Source organism: Vicia villosa, linkage group LG3 (assembly GCF_029867415.1).
Source record: "Vicia villosa cultivar HV-30 ecotype Madison, WI linkage group LG3, Vvil1.0, whole genome shotgun sequence".
Lineage (NCBI taxonomy): Eukaryota > Viridiplantae > Streptophyta > Magnoliopsida > Fabales > Fabaceae > Vicia > Vicia villosa.
Window position 1 is genome coordinate 30,454,245 of NC_081182.1, and position 24,517 is coordinate 30,478,761.

The 24,517-nt window shown below is 34.4% G+C and overlaps 1 protein-coding gene across 1 annotated transcript; it reads left to right on the forward strand.

The window, feature by feature from the left end:
- The first annotated feature begins 9,445 nt into the window (after window positions 1-9,445).
- LOC131657807 (uncharacterized) lies at window positions 9,446-12,289 on the forward strand. Its single transcript, XM_058927166.1, has 3 exons — window positions 9,446-11,028; window positions 11,238-11,910; window positions 12,203-12,289. Exons 1-3 carry the CDS (start codon window positions 9,446-9,448, stop codon window positions 12,287-12,289), a joined length of 2,343 nt encoding a protein of 780 aa, XP_058783149.1.
- The last annotated feature ends 12,228 nt before the right edge of the window (window positions 12,290-24,517 follow it).

Below are 24,517 nucleotides of genomic sequence, written 5' to 3' on the forward strand. Positions count from 1 at the left end.
GGATGGGGAATAAATTCGAGGGTGGGGATTGTGATGGGAATGTATCCCCCGTCCCCGCCCCGCCCCATTGACATCCCTATACCTTTGAAATTTATAGCCATCATTATGTCAAAATAAATGTAAAAACCTTTTGCTGGTATGAGTTCTATGCGTTAGAATTCAGAGTATTAAAATTCATATAATGTTACAATTAAATTACTCATTACCACTAAAAGAGTTACAATAAAATGACTGCGTTAGAATTCAGAGTATTAAAATTCATATGATGTTACAATTAAATTACTCATTACCACTAAAAGAGTTACAATAGAGTGACTCACAATCAATTAATAAATAAAAAGTAATTAGAATTTTATAGAGTCTTGCAATTAAATTATTCATTACAACTAAAAGAGTTACAATAGAGTGACTCATAATTACTTAATAATTAATAATTAAAAAATGATTTAAGAACATATATATGATTTTCTATAGATAGTTTTTATAAATATTTTGTTCTATTTTTAAAATTATTAAACAAAAAGTAAGAAAATATATGGAAAGATATTTTTTGACAAAACATATATAAATAAAGATTTTATACTGTAATACCAACTTTTTTAATATATATATATATTAATTTAAATATATATTCTCTAGACATTTTTTTTATTTTTTAAAATCATATTATTTTACTATTATTATTAGCTAAATATTATATTATTATTATTAATAATGGTGGTAGACATTTTTTTTTATTTTTTAAAATCATATTATTTTACTATTATTATTAGCTAAATATTATATTATTATTATTAATAATAGTGGTAATTTAATATTATTATATTATTTTTTATTATTATTATTATTATTTATTTTAATAAAAATATAATTAGGGTTTGTGTTTAGAGATGCTACTAATATGACATGTGGCTAGGATTTGTTTAGAGTTTCTACCAAGGTGACATGTGGCTAGGGTTGCCATCATGACAACCTTGGATTTATATATTAAAGATGTTGTCGTTACTTGAGTGTAACAATTACAAATTACATATATATTTGAAGGTAGAGCGTCTAATACCTTCTACGAGTCCACTATGAAAAAGACACCGTCAACAAGAAGCATCATTTGGGAGTTTAGATATCTTCAAAGAATGATTAGGTCAAATGAACTCAATTGTGCTCGGAATTATGTGATGATTGAATTTTATAGGTTTGGGAGATTAAATATATTGTTAATTAATTGAACAGGTAATTGGAAAGAACATCAGAAGTGGTATATCAATTTTTCAACTTGTGAGTTGAGCAGATCCAAGTGTAAGGCGGCACAAGAAAAGTCTTTTTAGACTTCAAAATTTTGGATTAAAAAAGGCCAGTTTAATTTAGTTATAAATATATAGAATGAGTGTTAAAAATACGTAAGGATAATATATTGCAGAATTTGAATACTGGTTTATTGAGTTGAAATGCAGTTAAATACAATTGTAAGTAACTGATAACCTAAAAAATAAAGGAACCACTAATTCCATGTTTAACAAGTCCTAATAACATGGATTCTCCTAAATAATAGGTAAAAGCAACAAACTTAATTTATTAGGGAAACAAACCACTAGAAACTTAACACCTTTCCTTAAACTGAGTCATATATATAATATATCAATCAGTTTAAAACTAAACTTGAACAAACTCCAAGTAATCCACGTAGCTTTGCAAATGCTTCCAACTTTAAAGACTTGGTCATGATATCAGCCACTTGGTCTTCACTTCAACAATACACTAAATCTATAGTTATATCAGTAACAAGATCACGAAGAAAATGATACCATACATCAATGTGTTTACTTGTCCTATGTAAAACCGGATTTTTAGAGAGCTTGATAGTTGAAATATTGTCACAGTGAATTATAGTTGGCCTATCTTGATGAAAGTGTAACTACTCAAGAATTCTTCTTAGCCAAATTGCTTGGCATGCAGAAGTTGTTGTAGCTATGAAATTTGCTTCGATTATGGACAAAGTAACAACTTGTTTCTTCTTTGATGCCGATGATACAATTGATTATCCCATCATAAACACATGACTGATGTACTTCGCTTGTCGTCCAAATCACCTGCATAGTCGCTGTCGGTGAAACCAGTCAAAACATATTCTCCATTTTTCTTATAGAATATACCAAAATTCGTTGTTCCTTTCAGTTAGTTGAACATCCTTTTTGCAGCTTTAAGATGCAGCTCTGTTGGTCTTTCCATATATACCTACTAATCACACACACAACATACATGATATCAGGCCTAGTGGCTGTCAAGTACATTAAACTTCCAATAATTTGTTTGAAGTAAGTACTGTCAACCCTGTCTCCATCATGATCACTTGAGAGCTTTGAATCGGGTTCGGTCTGAGTTCCAACTGGGTAACAATTCTCCATGTGAAACCTCTCCAAAATCTCTTGAGCATATTTATTTTACCCAATAAACAAACCAGCACCTATTTGCACTACTTCTATACCAAGAAAATATTTCATCTTTCCTAAATCAGCCATGTCAAAATCAACCATCATAGAACTCTTGAAATCAGTAAACATAGTTTCATCATTACCTGTGAAAATTAGATCATCAACATATAAGCAAGCTATTAATATTTTTACCTCCTTCACCTGACTTGATGAATAGAGCATGGTCATATGGACATTTGTTGAAACCTGTCTTCTCAAAGTGGTTGTCTATACAACTATACCAGGCTCTAGGTGCTTGCTTCAGACCATATAAGGCCTTCCTCAATTTGTAAACCTTATGTTCATTACCTTTTACCACATAACCAAGAGGCTGCTCAATGTAGACTTGCTCAAGTAATTCACCATTAAGGAAGGCGAATTTTACATCAAATTGAAATATAGGCCTTGAATTTTGTGCTGCTAAAGAAACCACCAATCAAATTGTATCTTGTCTTGCTACAACAACAAAGACTTATTCATAATCAACCCCATACTCTTGCTTGTAGCCTTTGACAACCATCCTTGCTTTAAACTTGTCAATTTCTCCTTTTTCATTCAACTTTGTCTTGTAAACCCACTTCACTCCAATGGTTTTTTGCCCTTTAGAAAGAGCAGTTAATTCCCACGTCTTATTCTTCTCTATGGCTTCAATTTTTGCATCCATGGCTTTTTTCCATTTTCTTCCTTCACCGCTTCTATGAACAATATAGGATCAGAGCCAGCAAATAAAGCAAGATGTGCAGTAGTATCATCATCACACAACTCATCTCCACCCACGTAATCTATCATCTAAGCTGGTTTTCTCCTTTGTTGTTATGGTTTTAAAATAGATGATTGATCTTCATTTGGAATTGAGACACTTGATGAAGGATTTGGCAAAATTTCTCCAATGGACTGAGTAGGAAGTTGCAATTGTGATTCAGAATCCTGACTTATTTCGCCATCTTCCTCACCATCAATTAACATTTGTTGTTTCTCGATGCTGCACCAATCCCATGTATTTTCTTCATTAAAGAGAACATGGGCATACGCTGTACACCCAAAAATTCTGAAGTGGTCCATCAAAGGCCTGACATTGCTCCAAGCTTCTTGAGGCGTTATGTTTTTCACAACAAGGGTAAGACTTAAGTTGAGTATGTGAGCACTCCAATTGACCGCTTCTGCCCAGAAAGTCTTAGGAATATCCCTTTTCACCATCATGCTTCGCACCATGTTCATAATCATCCGATTCTTTCTTTCCGCCACACCGTTTTGTTGTGGTGTGTATGCAATAGTAAGCTACCTTCGTACTCCATGCGACTCACAAAAACTTGCAAAGTCACGTGAGTTAAATTCACCGCCACGATCTGTACGAAGGGTTTGAATGCACTTGCCATATTCTTTTTCAACTCGAGCCTTAAAGCTTTTAAAAACACTAAATGCTTCAGATTTCTCCTGAAAAAAGAAACCCATATTTTTCGACTATAATCATCAATGAAGGTAATGAAGTACCTTTTGTTTCCATTCGAGGTTGGATTGATTGGTCCACAAATTTCATAATGCAACAATTGTAGAATTTTCCCAGCTCTCCATGCTTTTGCTTGTGGGAAAGAATCACGATGTTGTTTACCGATAATACAATCTTCACACATGTATATGGAATTGTTGATATTGGGCAGTCCTTCCTTCACGTTGATCTCATATAGAGTCTTCAAGCCTTTGAAACTCAAATGACCATAACGTAGATGCCACAACCATGTTGGATCTTTCACTCTTGTGGAGAAGCACTTCTGGACACTATTCTGAATGTGTAGAGGGAACATACGATTGGATGTCATTTCTGCTTCAGCTATTAGACCCTTCTCAGGATGATGAATTTGACACTTGCTTTGTTGGATGATGATGTAACCTTTTTCTTGCAGTTGTCCCATACTAATGAGATTACTTTTCAAATCAGGGACATAAAACACACTAGAAACTGTATGGATAACATTTTACCATAGAATTTACTATCCCCTTTTCCCATGACAGAAATGTAAGAATTGTTACCAAGCTTCACAATTTCTCTAAATCTTTCATCCAAATCATGAAACCAATATTTGTTTCCACACATGCGATTGCTGCACCCTGAGTCTAAATACCAAGTATTACCAAGTAAATTATCCTTGTCACTGTAAGCCATCAAGAGTAATTCTTCTTCAGTTTCAGAAAAATGTACCTTGGTTTCCTTCTCTTAGGCAAGGCATTCATATTGATAATGGCCATGCTTGTGACAATGATAACACTCCACCCTTGCCTTTTCAAATTGTGCTTCTCGATTGTAAAATTGACGTCCTCCACCTCTGCCTCTTCCTCGAAATCCCCCGCGTCCTCTTCCCGAAGAAATGGTTCCTTCACGAGCCGTGACTTTCAAGGCTTGCTCCTCCACGACATAGCTAACCATTCTTTGCTCATGAACATCTAGTGAGATTTGCAACTCATCAATCGAAAGACTATCAATGTCTTTCGATTCTTCAATGGAACACGCCACATAATCAAATTTGTGTGTCACTGAGCGAAGGTTTTTCTCAATAACCGCAACCTCTTCCAATTTGTCTCCGTTAATGTGCATCTTGTTTGCAATTTACAGTGTTCTTGAAAAATAATCATTGACCAACTCACTTTCCTTCATGTGAAGAATTTTGAACTCTTTGCGAAGAGCTTGGAGTTGTGCACCTTTTACCTGTGCAATGCCTTGATACTTCTTCTTCATTGCATCCCATATATCTTGCGAAATGTCCTTCTTTAGGATGGTCTCCAGTAAAACACGATCGATTGCTTGAAACAAATAATTCTTCGCCTTCAAATCCTTCAATCTCTGATCATCTAACCTCTTTTTCTATGCTTCTGTCAAAGCCGATTCATTTTATGGTGCAGTGATGCCAGTTTCCACAAGAGTCCAATACTCTTTGGATTTCAAGAAATTTTCCATCAACATACTCCAATGATCATATAGCGTTGAATAGCAGGTTGCACAAAGTTGTTATTTTCAGACGCCATTGAAACAACTCTGGCTGCGGCAAGAATGAAAGTTGCGACTTTTTCAACTCATGCCCCAAAAGGGAGCTCTGGTACCACAGTGTTAAAAATACGTAAGAATAATATATTACAGAATTTGAATATTAGTTTATTGAATTGAAATGCAGTTAAATACAAATATAATTAACTTATAACCTAATCCTAATAACATAGATTCTCCTAAAAAAATAAGTAAAAGCAACAAATTTAATTTATTAGAGAAACAAACTACTAGAAACTTAACAATGAAATTTAATATTAGCTTAATATTTGTCTTTGTTTCAACTCTTATTGATGAGCAGCTGAAATCATATTCATACGATCCTTCGAAGACAATGAGATTATCAAGTAGTTTTAACGTGACCAAAGCGGAAGTAGATAATTGGAGAGATTATCAACTAGTTTTAAGGTGACCAAAGAGAATGTACATAATTAGACATATTGCTATCCTTTGGATAATTATGTGTCTGAATGGCATTCTAATCTTGTTTCATCCAAGTAAGTCCTTTTTTAGCTATTTATCTCTCTGGACGCGTGTTGTGGACTACCTCTTCCGTTTTTGATATGTTTTCTACTATCTCCATAGTCTTATTAATTAATAAAAGTCTTATAATTTTTTAAAATCTTAAATATAAGAAAAAAAATCTTTTAAATTTTTAGTCATCGATAGAAACAATTGTCAACAAATATATATATATATATATATATATATATATATATATATATATATATATATATATATATATATATATATAATTCTTTTATTCAAACTTATTGTTACATAAATCAGTTCATAGAGTTAATAAATAATAAATTAATTAAAGGTATATTTATAATTCTATTAATAATTTTATATAAAACTAGTGGGAAACCCGTGCGTCCGTACGAGTTCTGGTGTGGACCGCGGATATGGCACCAGTTTGTCATGAGAATTCAAACAAATTATAAAAAATCAAAAAAATATTAGAAAAAAATAAACTACAAGATAAATGTATAAGTTTTTAAAGATTTCTATTGTGAAGAAAAACTATTAAACACAATTGTGAAAAATAAAAAATATGTTTTTTTTAAGGATTGATAGAATTGTAATGATAAAAGGATTTAAAAAGTTTAAGAGATGAGACAAATAAATATCCAAAATTAAAATTAGTTAAAAATCAGTAGAAATATAATTTTACATAAAAGTCTAAAAAGAGAATGATCTAAAAGAATTAAGTTTAATGTTGTATTTATTAAATTTTGGACTATGATTTAAAATATAAAAAAATGAAAAATCAGTAGTACAACTAACATAAATTTTACTTTTATTTTCTTTAATTATACAAAAAATGTAATAACCCATGCGTTTGCCCGAATTTTGGTATGATTACCCGTGCGTTCACACGATACTGGTGTATTACCCGTACGTTCGTCCGAATTTTAGTATGATTATCCGTGCGTACACACGGTACTGGTGTGTTACTCGTGCGTGCATTCACACGAATTTTGGCATGATTACCTGTGCGTTTACACGTACTGGTGTGGACCGTGAAATCGTCACCGGATTGATTTTGAAATTCAAATAAAATAGAAAATATTTAAATTTAATTGTATAAATGGAAAAATAATAAAAGGTAGTCCAAGATAAATATAAGAAGAAAAATTTAAACACCAATTTAGCTAAAAAAAATAATTGTGCAAAATAGATAAAAAAGAAATGTATTTCTCAACACTGGTTACCCGTGCATTCACACGGTACTGGTGTTTTATCCGTGCCACCACACGAGTAATGGTGTGTTACCCATGCGTACCACACGAGTAATGGTGTGTTACCCATGCGTTCACATGGATTTTGGTCTGGTTACCCATGCGTTCATACGGTCTGGTGTGTTACCCGTGCATTCACACAGATTTTAACCTGATTAGCCGTTCGGTCACACGGGAACTGGTATGATATGCACATTTGTTCCCAAATTATAATAAAAATGAAATGAAAGAAAAATTAAATTGTTCAATAATTTTTTTTTTTAAAAGATCGACTATGTCATTTGGTTTCTTTCTTCTCCAAAGTATTATATTTCTTTGCTATTTGTATGTAGTTTAGCACCATGTGTGTTCAGTGGCAGAGTCAGGACCCAGACTCAAAGATGCAAAATTTTATAAATTATATTTTATTATTAATATAAATAAGTAATTTATTATATATATATATATATAGGGGGTAAAAGTATAATATTTTTATATAATAAATACACACACATATATATATATATATATATATATATATATATATATATATATATATATATATATATATATTAAGTATAAAATTGTATACATATTTACATGAACATATTTATCAAATCAACTAAATTATTGAATACTTCACGTGTTTATATTTACATGAACATTAAGTTTTATATGCATTGTGCCTCTAATTGCTATATCGTGGATAATATTTTCTTATGAACAAAAGCTGACTTGTTATTGCGTGGAACTTTGACATATAGCTTAATAACAATTTTCCATTTCAAACCTCCAGACTGAAAATTCTTTGGATAAACATCAGACCCGAATTTGGCCTTTTTGTCACTTTTCCATGTATGTTCTTTTTGTTGATCACCAACTTCTTATTATTGTTTGATATTTTGTATGTGTCATTAAACAAACTCCATGCAATAAAGCCACAAGAAGCAATTGGTTAACCATTTGGAGTAGAGTCTTCAGGATGGCATGTGCTCACTTCATTCGCTTCTGCCTTACTCCTCAGTTGTTTATCATCTCTATTTTTAACATATCTGCAACCAAATATCATCCAAAATCCAGAAAAATTACGGCGCGTTTGTTATCGGTTAAAAATAGAAATTTTGATTCAATAGGTCAGAGAAACTTCTAAAAGTGACTAATTCACAACAAAAGTTTTAACAACATATCTCTTTCAATCACACATATCGGCGATGGTTCTGGTAAAAGTTACCAAGCTGATAATATATATAGATTGGAGCTTTCATTCTATTCTTAACCTGCAAAATTTAACAGAAATTACTTCACCGAAGTCACAACTTAAACAATTATCATATAAAACAAAGAAACTATACTAACGGTGAAGTTCACAGTGCAAGCTTTGCCAATCCTATCTTTTTTTATATACACCATTGCATCGTGACTATATAAAGACGGAAGGAATTGATCATCGTATCGAAACGGAACTTCAACTACTTGCATCATAATGTTTTGTTCAATTTCAAATATACAATCAGCTTGTTCACTAAACTGGTCCAATTTGATAGAATATATAAGTATATTGAAAACTTAAAATCTTGTTCGTAGTAGGTATTAAATAACAACAACATTCAAACTCATACACCAATATAGCCTTCAAAAAATACAACATTCCCAAGCAGCAAGTTTCAACAACATTCAAACTCATACACCATGATTTCAAAGCTCTTTTAAAAGAAGACTTATATTGGAGGCAACGCGCTAAAATGCATTGGTTACGGGACGGTGACATGAATACGAAATTTTTCCATCAGTCTGCTACTGTTAGGAAAATTTTTAAAAGGATTGAGGTGCTTGATAATGAAGATGGCAGCGAGGCTAGGGACCAATCAGTGCTTTGTGAAATTGCCAAGAATTACTTTGATGCTCTGTTTCAAGCTGGTTCTGGTAGTTACGATCCGGTTCTTTGTTTAATCCCGCGGAAGATTACTGAATGGGATAATGCCCAACTGATTCAACCGTTAACTTTAATGGAAGTTCGGACAGCAATTTTTGACATGCATCCTGACAAATCACCAGGGCCTGATGGGTTCAACCCGGCGTTCTTTCAGGAGTACTGAGAAGTTTGTGGTGAGGATATATTCCAGGCTGCCTCGGTTTGGCTTGAAAGAGGCTTCTTTCCATCTTCGTTGAATGATACGAATATTTGCCTAATCCCTAAATGCGCTAATCCTAGATCTATGAAAGATTTCAGGCCTATTTCACTTTGTAACGTGATCTATAAAATTGTGTCGAAAGTTCTGGCTAATAGACTTAAGAAGGTGTTGGATAAGTGTGTGTCTGAAGAACAATCGGCTTTTGTGGAAGGTCGTTCTATTTTACATAATGCAATGATTGCAACAGAAATTATTCATTATCTCAAAAGAAAGACGGTTGGTAGGAAAGCGTCATTGGCACTAAAGATTGATATTAGTAAGGCTTATGATAGGGTGGATTGGGGATTCCTAAAAGGGATGCTGACTCGAATGGGTTTTGCAGATAAATGGATCCATTGGATGATGATGTGTGTGACTTCGGTGAACTATTCTGTGCTGGTAAACTCGGATAATGTTGGACCCATTGAACCAGGAAGGGGATTGAGGCAAGGAGACCCACTGTCTCCTTACCTCTTCATCCTTGTTTCGGAAGGTCTTTCTTCCCTCATAAAGAGTGCTGTGTCGAAGGGCGATATCCATGGTATCCAAATTTGTAGGGGGGCAACGAGTGTGTCCCATCTACTTTTTGCTGACGACTGTTTTCTATTTTGCAGGGCCACACTTTCAGAAGTTCATCACATAATGGAGATTCTTGACTTATATGCTAAGGCGGCTGGTCAAGAGATTAATATGTCAAAGTCAGAAGTTTTCTTTAGTCGCAATCTGAGTGTCCCAGCACAGGAGGACCTGGCTAAGGTTATGGGGGTCCGTCATGTTCTTGGGACTGGTATTTACTTGGGGCTTCCGTCTCTGATAGGTCGTAGTAAGAAGGCTACATTTTCTTTTGTCAAGGACCGTATATGGAAGCGTATTAATTCGTGGAGGGGTCGGTATTTATCAAGGGCAGGTAAAGAGACTATGATCAAGTCTGTTCTTCAGGCTATCCCGACTTATATTATGAGTATTTTTCTTCTCCCGGATGGTGTGGTTGATGATATTGAGAAAATGATTAACTCTTTCTGGTGGGGAGGTGGTTCTAATGGAAAGGGGATTCGTTGGATGTCATGGGATAATTTGACAGTCTCGAAGGAGGAGGGTGGTTTGGGTTTCAGGGATTTTAGAGCTTTTAATATGGCTATGGTAGCAAAACAGGGTTGGTTTATCATGTCTAATCCTCAAGCTCTTGTGTCCAGAGTCTTCAAAGCAAGGTATTTTCCGAGAACTACTTTCTTTGATGCAACTCTTGGTTATAACCCCAGTTTTGTTTGGCGTGGTATTTGGAAGGCTAGGGAGGTTCTAATGTTGGGTTGCAGGTGGAGTATTGGAGATGGGAGCAAGATAAAAGTCATGCAGGAACCTTGGCTCCGTGGTACGAATGAGGGTTGTTTGTCTGGTCCTCAAGTGCAAGGTGCGTATAATATTACCGTTAAGGATTTGTTGCTGCCTAATGTTAAACAATGGAATATGCGGGTTATTCGTACTTTATTTGATGTTACAGTTACAAAAGATATCCTTCAAGTACCCTTAGTAGAGGATGTTATGGAGGACAGATTAGTATGGAAGGAAGAACAACATGGCATGTATAGCGTTAGGTCGGGATATCGGGTTTGGAGGAAGGTGAGGAAAAGGTATGATGGGGGGTCCGTAAAGGGTAACTGGAATAGCCTATGGAAGATAGCGGCACCGGCTAGAGTTAAACATCTCCTTTGGAGGATTTGTACGGAGTGTCTTCCGACGAGAGTGCGACTACGGCAATATCATGTTCCATGTGCTACTAATTGTCCGTCTTGTGATAACGGATATGAAGATGACTGGCATGTCTTTTTTGGTTGTTTAGAGAGGCAATTTCTTCCTGGCGGGCAGCAGGTTTGTATGATGTTATATTTCACCGTCTCCATTCTTTCCAAGATGTTAAATCTGTTATTTTTGATATTTGCTGCAAAGAAGATAATAAACTTGCTGGTAGAGTAGCGGTAATGATAGAGAATTTATGGAAGAATAGAAATGATTGGGTTTGGAATAATGAGAAAGAAGAAGCTACTAAACTAGGATGGTTAGCTTTGCATAAGTGGCAAGAATGGTTTTCTGCTCAACAATTTCGGCACTCTGAACGAGTTGAGGAGAATCTCTTACAATGGCATCCGCCGTCGAGTGGCTCCTTTAAATGTAATGTGGATGCAGGTTTTAACCGTCGTTTAGGTACAACAAACCGTGGATGGTGTATTCGTGATGATCATGGTGATTTTGTTGTTGCGGGAGCGGCTTGGGATGGTGGTACTTTATCTACTTTAGAAGCGGAAGCTTTAGCCCTCAAGGAAGCTATCCATGGTGTTAGTACCCTTCACCTTGGCCATGTTTTATTCGAAAGCGACTCTCAGGTGGTTGTTAAAAGCTTAAGATCAACCGCTTGTGGCAATTCTGAGTTTAATTGTATTATCTCCGCTATTAAGTTGTTATTACTAGATTTTCCCCACTTTGAGGTGAAGTTTGTAAAGCGTCAAGCGAATATGGTTGCTCACACTTTAGCTAAGGCGGCCAATTCCTGGACTCGACGCATGTTATTTGATGAAATTCCTCCTTGTATTTTCTCTATTTTGAATAATGAAAGAAGTTAAGTTTGCTTTTGTCAAAAAAAAAGTTTCAACAACATATTTTTGTGGCATTTATTACTTTACTCGTAACATTCCACACATATCATTATTCAAGACTGAATATAGCCGCAAATCCTGAAGAGATATACATGGCTCTTTAACTATGACTTACTTTTTCGTAAATTTAAATTGAACTAATTATGTCTTTAAGTATGAAAAAGAAACCAACCATTCAAAAGCTAAACCATTAGATAGCAGCACACTGAGGAAACTCATGTGTGAACCATGTTACAGATGAACTGATGACGGTCAACTATGTGTAAGCCATGTCAGGGAGTCAACTGGTGATGGTCAACTATGTGTTAACCATGTTACAGCTGAACTGATGATGGTTAACTATGTATGAACTATGTCAGGAATTCAACTGATGATGGTTAACTATGTGTGAAGCATGTCTGGGAGTCAACTGATGATCGTCAACTATGTGTGAACCATGTTACAGATGAACTGATGACGGTCAACTATGTGTTAATCATGTAAGGGAGTCAACTGATGATGGTCAACTATGTATTAACCATGTTACTGATGAACTGATGATGGTCAACTATGTGTGAACCATGTCAGAGAGTTAACTGATGATTGTCAACTATGTGTGAAGCGTGTTACAGATGAACTGATGATGATTCATTAAGTGTGACCATGTCAGGGAGTCAACTGATGATGGTCAACTATGTGTGAAGCATGTTACAGACGAACTGATGATGGTCAACTATGTGTAAACCATGATACAGATGAACTGATGACGATCAACTATGTGTTAACCATGTCAGGGATTCAACTGATGATGGTCAACTATGTGTAAAGCATGTCAGAGAGACAATTGATGATGGTCAACTATGTGTGAAGCATGTTATAGATGAACTGATGATGGTCAACTATGAGTAAAATTTGATCATTTTTCGTGTGTGTGTGTGTGTGTGTGTGTATATATATATATATATATATATATATATATATATATATATATATATATATATATATATATATTTCAATTACTAACTTTAATGATTGATTTTTAAGACATATTTATTCTAACCATTTAATTTATCATTATCATTTATCTTAATTAAAAACAATATCATTATCATTTACTCCCTCCATTTTTTATTATAAGTCGTTTTGGACTTTTCACGCATATTAAGAAAAATAATAACTCTTGTGTGAAAATGAGAAATTATAAAGGTTTTTACAAAATTGTCCATCATTAATGACATGTGGAAGATAAATTTACTTAATTGAAAGGAGAGAGAATAATAAATATTTAAGGATATAATAGGAAAAATATCATTAATTATTCATTGGAATTGTAAGGCGACTTATATTAAAATACAATTTTTTTTCCAAAATGACTTATATTAAAAAACGGATTGAGTATCATTATTCTAACAATTTTCATATGTTATATATATATATATATATATATATATATATATATATATATATATATATATATATATATATGTGTGTGAAAATATATTTTGTATAAATTTATTAATAAATTTTTAAAATATTAAAATTTTAGAAATTATTTTCCTTTCCCTCTTATATGCTGAAGGTTTCCCACATTTATTTTCCATTCCCTCTCATTTTCTAAAACTTTCTCTTTTCTATTTTCAGCTTAAACCAAAAAAAAAAATTAATTATATAAAAAAATATAATTTCAAAATATTTTGGACCACTAACATTCACTTTATCTTTAATTTGATATCTTCACATTCTCTCTGTTCTATCTTATCTCTCTCAAAACTCCCTCTCTCTCAAAGAACCATCTCTCTGAACAATTTCACACATTAGTGTCTACAATGGTCTTAGGTGTTCAACAATTGAAAAAAGATTTAAATCAAAAGATTTATAACGAAGTTATCCCCGATGTTCTTATTTACGGCGATCCTGATTTTACTTTTCCTCGAGTTACATACATTTTATTTAGATGAAGTCTATTTTCCAAGTTTATTTAGATATAGTTTGTATTACCTCTCCAAGTCTAAAAAAACCTTGTATTAAAAACTATCTTAATTAATTTTTATTTAATATTTTCTTTTAAATTTTTTTAGTAGTGTTTAAAATTGAATTAAATAAAAACTGTTCTTTTAATTTACTGTTACAATTAGTTAGTACTGGAAACTTCAATGTGACAATTAATTTATAATATTGGGTGTATTTTAGTGTGTGATTGATATCTATGATAATAATTATACACTTGATATCCATTGACTATTCAATGGCTGAGATTGATTTGAAGGAAAAAAAAAAGAAAAAAAAGTTCTCTCACATGAGAGAGCTATGGAGGTCTCCCATAGGAGACGACGCCCAATATTCTAACCATTCTGTGAATTTTTCACGTGGGTATCCAAATCTGGAGAAGTACATCGGATGTCATTACTGTGAGGCACCATCTATTTCCGTGGGGACATAAGTACTATTGTAGAATTGATTTATCACTGATTAATGTCCTATTTTTATTGTTGTCCTCATTTCTACTTTATGTCCTATTCTTATTATTGTCCTCAAAATCTTGCCCGGGAATATGTATATCACCCTTTACACTCACATGTCATATGTAGTGTTTTAAAAATCGGACTGGATCGGCCGGTCGGACCGGGAACTGGTCAGGTAACCGATCTGGTTCAATAGTCGGATTGGATATGCCATCAAATCGATGGGAACCGGGAAAACCGGAAAACTGACGGTTTAATTGCTTCTTTTTTTGTTTTTTTAACACTTTTTTTTAAAACTTTTTTTTAACAATTCTTTTACACTTTTTTTTTTAACTTTTTTTTTAATATATTTAGCAGTGTATTATTTAAATAGCATTCTCAAATAGTTTTTTTTCGTTAGTGACAAATTAAAAACTTTATTGTCTATTTGTTGTCTTTGCTAATAAATTTTCTTAAATAGGATAAACATATTGAATTTTATTTGATTTTCTTTTTAGGAGGATCCTATTTTGAATTAAATTTGGTATACATTGGAGTTATTTTGTTATAAATTATTCAATTAGATTATGTTGTAGTTACACTTTGTTTGTAATTAGACTTTGTAATTTTTTACTATTTTATTATGTTTGATACCTTTGTTTAAAATTTGAATTTAAGTTATAAACTTGTGAATTTATGATATGATATTTTTAAAAAATTTAAAAGCTAGTTATATTTTTTTAGAGACTGAATCATCCGGTTCGACCGGTTTTATACCTATATAATGACAGGTCTATTCAACCGAGTTATCCGGTTTAATCTGGTTTGGTCGTGCGGTTCGACCAGTGATCCAGTGGTTCGACCGATAAACCAGTGACCCAGTACTCTCACCAATTCGATGACTGGTCTGGTTTTTAAAACACTGGTCACATGTATAACCGTTTATCAGAGTAAATTATTAAAAATATTGAAATAATGCTATTTCAAGTTACAAAAAATACTCCCCTTAGTCTAATTTATTATAAGAGACCGTTTGATTTTTTTATATTATTAAATAATTATTAACTCAGATTTATTATTAAACTAAATAGATTAATTATTCAATTAATCTAAAATAATAAACTGTCTCTTAAAAATAAGACTGTATAAATTTTTGATATATTATACTATGGTTAGTTAACAATATTTGGAATTACAAAAACTAAATTGAAATTTTGTTTTATTTGCGTAAGTTTTCTAGATCAAGTACCAACAATTTTATTAGAACTTAGTATTGACATTAAATTATATAATAATAGAAAATATTTATTTATCATATTTATTGTTTAAAGTAATAAAATTCTTAAAATAACTGCTTAGGTTGATTAAGTATTGAGTGTTAAGGATAATATTCTTAAAATATATACAATCACAACACAATATATATATATATATATATATATATATATATATATATATATATATATATATATATATATATATATATATATATATATATATATCCAACGAGGTTGCAACTGTATTGTGTAAAATTGAGAGGGTGAATGGATGAAATAATGGATTCGAGTTGCACAATAGTAGTAAGCGTGAATTCAAGATTGAATGTCTTGCTTATCTCTCAGATGGAAGCCCTTATTTATACCTCTGTACTGGTGATCTGAAGCTATTATGCAGTGACTCTTGGAGACCCTTAATAATGGTAGCAATCATAACTTCCGCCGTCGCCTTTATGAAACATAACTCCTTGCATAACGGCTCAGGCGTCCTTTCGTGTTTGTAGCCGTCACAGGTGACTGAGGTTATAATTTGTAGATCCTTCTGACTTGCTCAATGTCCCGAGTATGGGTGCCCCTCGGGCCTAACCGACCGAGTGCTACAAGCCGACTTCCTTATTACAACTCATAATCTCATATTCCGAGCTGTTAAATTGGCCTAAGTATTTTTGGTATGTACATAAGCCCCCTGATCTCAAAAACCGTAGGGATGAAGTGTTTGGCCAGGAAAACCATTAGAATTCTTGGGACGATTTGGGGTGTAACACCCGTATTTCGATTTATTATTTAATTTGGATTATTTTGGTATTTATTGATTTTTTGCGCGTTTTGGGCGATTTAGTCGGTACTATTTCGGGATAGCGGATCAATAGTTATTCGAAAATTTTAATATTTTTAGTATTAAAAATATTATAAGAATAAAATTGGGCGTTTTTGGAATTTTCCGAGTAATTAAAATTAAACCGAAAATTTGAGACGAAAAGTAAAAAAAAAGGAGTATACTGTGTTAATTAAGTTGGATTGGTTGGTGTTACTAAAATGGAGGTGTTGATTTGGTAAGCCCAATAAGACAAATAGCATAATAATAATAGTATTATTATTATTATTTTCATAAAATAAGGAAATACCAGTAAGGGTTTTGGTTTGGAGGGATGTTGCTATCAGAAGAAAAGAACGAGGTTTGGTGATGACACGGGGAGCTATGTCGTGAAGAGAAAAACGGAAGAATTTTGCGGAGCCGGAAGCTTGGAATTCGACCGGAAATTATAGAGTGGACTCCGAATACAAGGTAAGGGTGGTGTTCTTGCTCTATAAATGGGGATATGATGATCCGTATGTGGGGTTTAGGGAATTAATATTATCTCTATGTGTTGGTATAGTTTTTGATGTCTATGGTATTGTTGTGTTGAACTTTTCTGGAAATCTGATGTAAAGATTGTTGCTATGTGGTTATCGAATTGTTTGTGCTAATTGCGATTTTCTGATGAATTAGAAATATTAATCGATGAACCTGTAAAGATGAATTTTTTGTGTTGTTAACATCTCTGTGATGCTGGGTGGCTGTGTTATTTTCTAGGAAATTTGGAACGGACTCTGGGTAATTGAAGACGAAATAACAGACAGAGGGAAGAAAAAAATTATGGGACGGGGGCTCCATGGACAAGGGGTGGGCGCCCAGTTAAAAGAACAAAAAAAAATTGGTAAGGCGGGGGCCCCTTAGATATGGGATGGGCGCCCCAGCCTTTGAATGGTGGTGTTGGCTACAATATTTAGGGACGGAGGCCACCACTTAATTGTTCATAGAATTTGCTAATAACATGAAGTAATTAATTGATTAATAATTAGTACAAATTCCACTTGCCCGTTCAATGAAGATTAGCATCAATTAATTAATATCAACATGGTAGGTGAATTAGGATGACACATATATATTTAGCCAGCATAGGGGGTTAAATACCTTTCACCCCCCTGCCATATAGGCGTGTTTTGATTCTCCCCCCTTAAAAAGAATTTGTGATTCCCCCATTGAGAAACCCAGATTCCAAATTGCATCTCCCCTCATGCTGAGTTGGCCATGGAATCTTCATACTATTTCACTGTTTGGCTGACTGGGCGTCCAATTGGATTTAAATTTATTTTTTGATTTAATTTTTAAATTACACGTATATTTTTGTTTACGTTTTTTAAAATTATTTCTATTAATATTTTTCAGAAATTAGTTTTTTAAATTATTAAAATAATACTTTTGGGCCTGGAACTCTACCCATTTAAGATTCAAATGTAGCCCACATACCCTCTTAAAGTTATCAATTCAATAGCCCAAATGTTACATTTATTTATAAACACTTATTTTTCTTCTATAGTAACCTATGTGGGATTATAATTATGGCTTCATCCACCATCACTGTAAACTTCACAACACACAAAACATGGCTTCATCCACCATCACCTGAATAACTCTACAGCCATAAGGATGAGTAGACAGTGCAACGACTTGCCCATAAAAAGATGAGATGATAAACTGAATTCTATCTTAAGGGACACATTCTATGCACTTTTGAATAACATGGTTTCCGATTTGGTCACGCACGCATTTCATTATTGCACCACTGAGCTTTGAGATTTGACAAGAACAAACAAACCATCTTATAAAAAAATTGAAGATACCAGATTTTAAGAGTTTGGCATGAGTTGGCGAATAGGGAATTATAATTATATGAGAATATAAAGCTTGAAATGCACCTTCTGAATCACTCTGCAACCGTACATTTGTAGACTAAGAGGTAATACATGACCTGTAACTCGGTTGGCCAATTCCTTTCTTTGACTATCAGTACCGTGCTCGAAAAATTGTACTATTGCAATGTCAAATGTGAAACTCTAACAAACCAAATAATAAAAGCATATTGGCGAATAGTTCAATATTGTTTAATCATTTACTACATAAATAACTTGTGTAAAAATTTGTATATAAGTCTTTATTTTGATTGATAAACATTTGTTTTACAAATGGTAGCTTCACGTTAGAACCAAACACTCGCAAAGGTAGTACTCTCTTGTTTATTTATTTGCAATCTGTCTGCACCTTAGCACAGGATCAATATGGAAACTATGTTATTCAGGTATGTAACAATTTCATGAGTTTATTTTCCAAAGAGAACACTTCCATTCCAATTGGCCGAAGATTGAAAGAATTATATTGACATGAAGGTGACTGCATGATCATAATTTCCAAAAACAATTACATAGATTTCTGATTGGTTTTATCTTCATGGTGAGATTTTGATGTCATGCAGCATACCATACATCATTTTCTTGCCATGTTAAGCCAAACACGATGGATGGTGACATGCATGCACATGATATTTCTTTACCAAAAGTGGTAAAATTCTAACTTCACCAAAACTTGTTAGAACAAGATTTGTTCTGATCAATATTCTTAGTTTTGATGATAACAAGGATATGAATTTTGTGTGAGATAATGTGGTACTCTAATACATTGCAATTTCCTTTTCAGGAAATATATAAAGAGTATGCACAAATCAGCGCTCAGAAGCTTTGTCTCAGAAGGTTCAGCATGCAACATCAGAACATGGTCTGGCAAGACATCAGAAGATGGTCAAAGCATAATCAGAACATGGGTCTATGGAAGCATCAGAAGAACTTGAGATCAGAAGCAGAAGCACTGAAGTTCTCATGGTATCACGCTCAGAAGCACTTCAAGGTCAGAAGACAAGAAGATGCTATGCACCAAGCTGTTTGACTCTGATGATATTCAAACGTTGTATTCACAAACATCAGATCAGAAGAAAGTACAGGTGGCAGGCTACGCTGACTGGCAAAAGGAACGTTGGAAGCTATTAAAGGCAACGTCAGTAGACACAGCGTGAACAAGGCTCGAGGTAGTTGACAAAAGCGTGAAACATTAAATGCAATGCTGTACGGAACACGCAAAGCATTAAATGCTCCCAACGGTCATCTTCTCAAGTGCCTATAAATATGAAGTTCTGATGAGAAGCAAGGTTGACGATTTGCTAACAATTAACTTGCTGAAACGCTGATCAATTCAAAGCTTAGAAACTTCATCTTCATCAAAGCTCACTACATTGCTGTTGTAATATATTAGTGAGATTAAGCTTAAACGTTAAGAGAAATATCACTGTTGTGATTATAGCTTTTCAGAAGCATTTGTAATACTCTTAGAATTGATTACATTAATTTGTAAGTAACTAGAGTGATCAAGTGTTGATCAGGATACTCTAGGAAGTCTTAGCTTGTGTCTAAGCAGTTGTAATTAGAGTGATCACGTGGTGGTCAGGATACTCTAAGAAAGTCTTAGCTTGTGTCTAAGCATTTGTTCCTGGAGTGATCAGGTTGTGATCAGGATACTCTAGAAGACTTAGTCGTGGGCTAAGTGGAAAACCATTGTAATCTGTTGCGATTAGTGGATTAAATCCTCAGGTGAGGTAAATCACTCCGTGGGGGTGGACTGGAGTAGTTTAGTTAACAACGAACCAGGATAAAAATAACTGTGCAATTTATTTTTATCGTCCAAGTTTTTAAACTACACTTATTCAAACCCCCCCTTTCTAAGTGTTTTTCTATCCTTCAATTGGCATCAGAGCGCCGGTTCTAAGGTGCAAGCACTTAACCGTGTTTAGAAAAGATTCAGGAAGAGAAAAACGCTTCAGTATAAGATGGCTGGTGAAACTCAAACAAATCCATCTGCATCTACATCTGGCTCTGCTGAGCAATATAATGGTAACAATGGTTATACTAGACCACCAGTATTTGATGGTGAAAACTTTGAATACTGGAAAAATAAACTGGAAAGTTACTTTCTTGGTCTAGATGGTGAACTATGGGATCTTCTGATGGATGGTTACAAACATCCAGTGAAAGCTAATGGTGTAAGGCTTACCAGGCAAGAAATGGATCATGATCAGAAGAAGCTTTTCAAGAATCATCATAAATGTAGGACTGTTTTGCTGAATGCTATCTCTCATGCTGAGTATGAGAAGATATCTAACAGGGAAACTGCCTATGATATATATGAGTCATTGAAAATGACCCATGAGGGAAATGCTCAAGTCAAAGAGACAAAAGCTCTTGCTCTAATCCAGAAATATGAAGCCTTCAAGATGGAGGATGATGAAGATATTGAGAAGATGTTCTCAAGATTTCAAACTCTGACTGCTGGATTGAGAGTTCTGGATAAAGGCTACACCAAGGCTGATCATGTGAAGAAGATTATCAGAAGCTTACCCAGAAGATGGGGTCCAATGGTGACTGCATTCAAGATTGCCAAGAATCTGAATGAAGTTTCTTTGGAAGAGCTTATCAGTGCCTTGAGAAGCCATGAAATAGAGCTGGATGCAAACGAGCCTCAGAAGAAAGGTAAGTCTATTGCATTAAAATCTAATATTAAAAAATGCACTAACGCTTTTCAGGCTAGAGAAGAAGATCCTGAAGAATCAGAATCTGAAGAAGAAGAAGATGAACTGTCCATGATTTCCAGAAGGGTAAACCAACTCTGGAAGAGTAAGCAAAGGAAGTTCAGAGGCTTCAGAAGTTCAAAAAGATTTGAACGTGGAGAATCTTCTGGTGACAGAAGATCTGACAAGAAGAAGGTTGTCTGCTATGAGTGTAATGAGCCTGGACATTACAAGAACGAGTGTCCAAAACTTCATAAGGAGAATCCCAAAAAGAAGTTTCATAAGAAGAAAGGATGGGATGATTCTGAATCAGAATCAGAATCAGACTCTGAAGGAGAACAAGCCAACTTCGCGCTGATGGCTACAGAAGATGATGGATCAGAATCTACATCAGAATCAGATTCTGAAGAGGTATTTTCTGAACTATCTAGAGAAGAGTTAGTTTCCAGTTTAACATAACTTCTGGAACTCAAGGCTCATCTTAGTATCAAATACAAAAAGCTGAAGAAGCAGTTTGAATTTGAAACTAAGAAGCTGGAAGTGGGAAATTCTGAACTGAAGGAAAAAGTTTTAAATCTATCCAAAGATAGTGGATCTCCTTCTGAAACAGAAAAATCCATTCCTAGCATGAATCATATTCTGAAAGAATATGACTCGAGCTTCAGAAAGTTCTTATCTAGAAGCATTGGCAGAAGTCATCTTGCTTCTATGATATATGGTGTTTCTGGAAACAGAAGGTTTGGCTTTGGCTATGAGGGTGATACCTCACATAAATTTGAACCTGTTGATGATCTGAAGATCACATACAAGCCATTGTATGATCAGTTCAAATATGGCCATGCTCATGATATTAGGCTCACTTCACATGCACAGAAGTTTAACACTGTTCACACCAAGAAGCATGTGACACATCCTAAGAAATATCATGCTGACAAACCTAAAGAATATCATGATGTTCCTCCTGTTAAATATTTTGCTAAACCCAAGTTCAATCAGAACTTGAGGAGAACTAACAAGAAAGGACCCAAGAAATTGTGGGTACCTAAGGAGAAGATAATTTCTGTTGCAGATATCCTTGGCAGCAAAGAGGACAAAAAGCAAAATGTCATGGTACCTGGACTCTGGGTGCTCGCGACACATGACGGGAAGAAGGTCTACATTCCAAGACCTGGTGCTTAAACCAGGTGGAGAAGTCAAGTTTGGAGGAGATCAGAAGGGCAAAATCATTGGCTCTGGAACCATAAGTCTTGGTAACTCTCCTTCCATAACTAATGTACTTCTTGTAGAAGGATTAACGCATAACTTATTGTCCATAAGTCAATTAAGTGACAATGGTTATGACATAATCTTTAATCAAAAGTCTTGCAAGGCTGTAAGTCAGAAGGATGGCTCAATCCTATTTACAGGCAAGAGAAAGAACAACGTTTATAAGACAGATCTTCAGGATCTTAAGAATCAGAAAGTGACTTGTCTTATGTCTGTTTCTGAAGAGCAATGGGTCTGGCACAGAAGATTAGGACATGCTAGTTTGAGAAAGATTTCTCAGATTAACAAACTAAATCTGGTCAGAGGACTCCCAAATCTGAAATATAAATCCGATGCTCTTTGTGAAGCATGTCAGAAGGGCAAGTTCTCCAGACCTGCATTCAAGTCTAAGAATGTTGTTTCTTCCTCAAGGCCGTTAGAACTCTTGCACATTGATCTGTTTGGCCCAGTGAAAACAGCATCTGTCAGAGGGAAGAAATATGGATTAGTCATCGTTGATGATTATAGCCGCTGGACATGGGTAAAGTTCTTAAAACACAAGGATGAGTCTCATTCAGTGTTCTTTGAATTCTGCACTCAGATCCAATCTGAGAAAGAGTGTAAAATCATAAAGGTTAGAAGTGATCATGGTGGCGAATTTGAGAACAGATTCTTTAAGGAGTTCTTCAAAGAAAATGGTATTGCCCATGATTTCTCTTGTCCTAGAACTCCACAACAAAATGGAGTTGTAGAGAGAAAGAATAGGACTCTACAAGAAATGGCCAGAACCATGATCAATGAAACCAATATGGCTAAGCATTTCTGGGCAGAAGCAATAAACACTGCATGTTATATTCAGAATAGAATCTCTATCAGACCTATTCTAAATAAGACTCCTTATGAATTATGGAAGAACAGAAAGCCTAACATTTCTTATTTCCATCCTTTTGGATGTGTATGTTTTATTCTAAATACTAAAGATCATCTTGGTAAGTTTGATTCTAAAGCACAAAAGTGTTTCCTTCTTGGATATTCTGAACGCTCTAAAGGCTACAAAGTATACAATACTGAAACATTGATTGTAGAAGAATCAATCAATATCAGGTTTGATGATAAGCTTGGTCTTGAAAAACCAAAGCAGTTTGAGAATTTTGCAGATTTTGATATTGATATATCAGAAGCAGTAGAACCAAGAAGCAATGCTGCAGAAGCTGGAAGTCTCAGAAGCAATGGATCAGAAGATCAAGTTGCTGCATCTTTAGAGAATCTCAGCATTTCTGAAGAACCAACAGTCAGAAGATCACCTAGACTTGCTTCAGCTCATTCAGAAGATGTGATCCTTGGAAAGAAAGATGATCCAATCAGAACAAGATCATCTCTTAAGAATGACAATCAGAAGCAGTGATCAGAATCTGAAGGCGTAAAGTCTTTCAGAAAGATACAGTTGTCATCTACTTTCTGATGTTGAACACGTGTCTGTACGGTTGGTACAAAGCGTGCAGTTGAAAAGACGTCAACCTAGGTAACTGTGTTAAATCATTTCATTTACCACGTTCTCTCTCTCCTAACGTCATTTCTCATTTAATACATAATGATTTCTTTTTTAAACAGTTTCTTTTATCTCTTTTTCTTTTCAAATTGTTTAAACAACCCGGTTCATATTCATTTCTTTTCTCTCTCTCTCTTTTGCGCATCTCTTTCGTTGCATCTGTTTTCAAACCCTAGTTTCTGATTTAATCTCAAAGCATAATCATCATGAACTCTTCTTCAAGTTCATCAAACCCTGCAGAAAGACTCACCTCTTCACAGATTCTGCTACGCAAATATCAGTATGCTCCATTGAAAACATGCTTAATACCCACGGAAGAACTGGAAGTTCTATGTGAATCTGCTGTGGACATCAACAACCTAAAAGAAAATGGCTTTAAGTGTGATGCAAGAATCTTTGAGCAAGGATGGTCTAAATACCTTAATAGATTGGCTGGACCAATTTATCCTGAACTTGTGAAGGATTTCTGGGTACATGCAACGGTTACTCCCACTGCCATCATTTCTTTCGTGCTAGGGCATGAAGTAGTTATCACTGAAAAGCTCA

Coding starts and splice junctions, on each gene's coding strand:
- LOC131657807 (XM_058927166.1), top strand. CDS start 9,446: ATGAAAGATTTCAGGCCTATTTCACTTTGTAACGTGATCTATAAAATT. Junction 11,029..11,237: donor TGGAGGAAGGTGAGGAAAAG/GTATGATGGGGG, acceptor TTGGTTGTTTAG/AGAGGCAATTTCTTCCTGGC. Junction 11,911..12,202: donor TAAAGCGTCAAGCGAATATG/GTTGCTCACACT, acceptor TATGTCTTTAAG/TATGAAAAAGAAACCAACCA.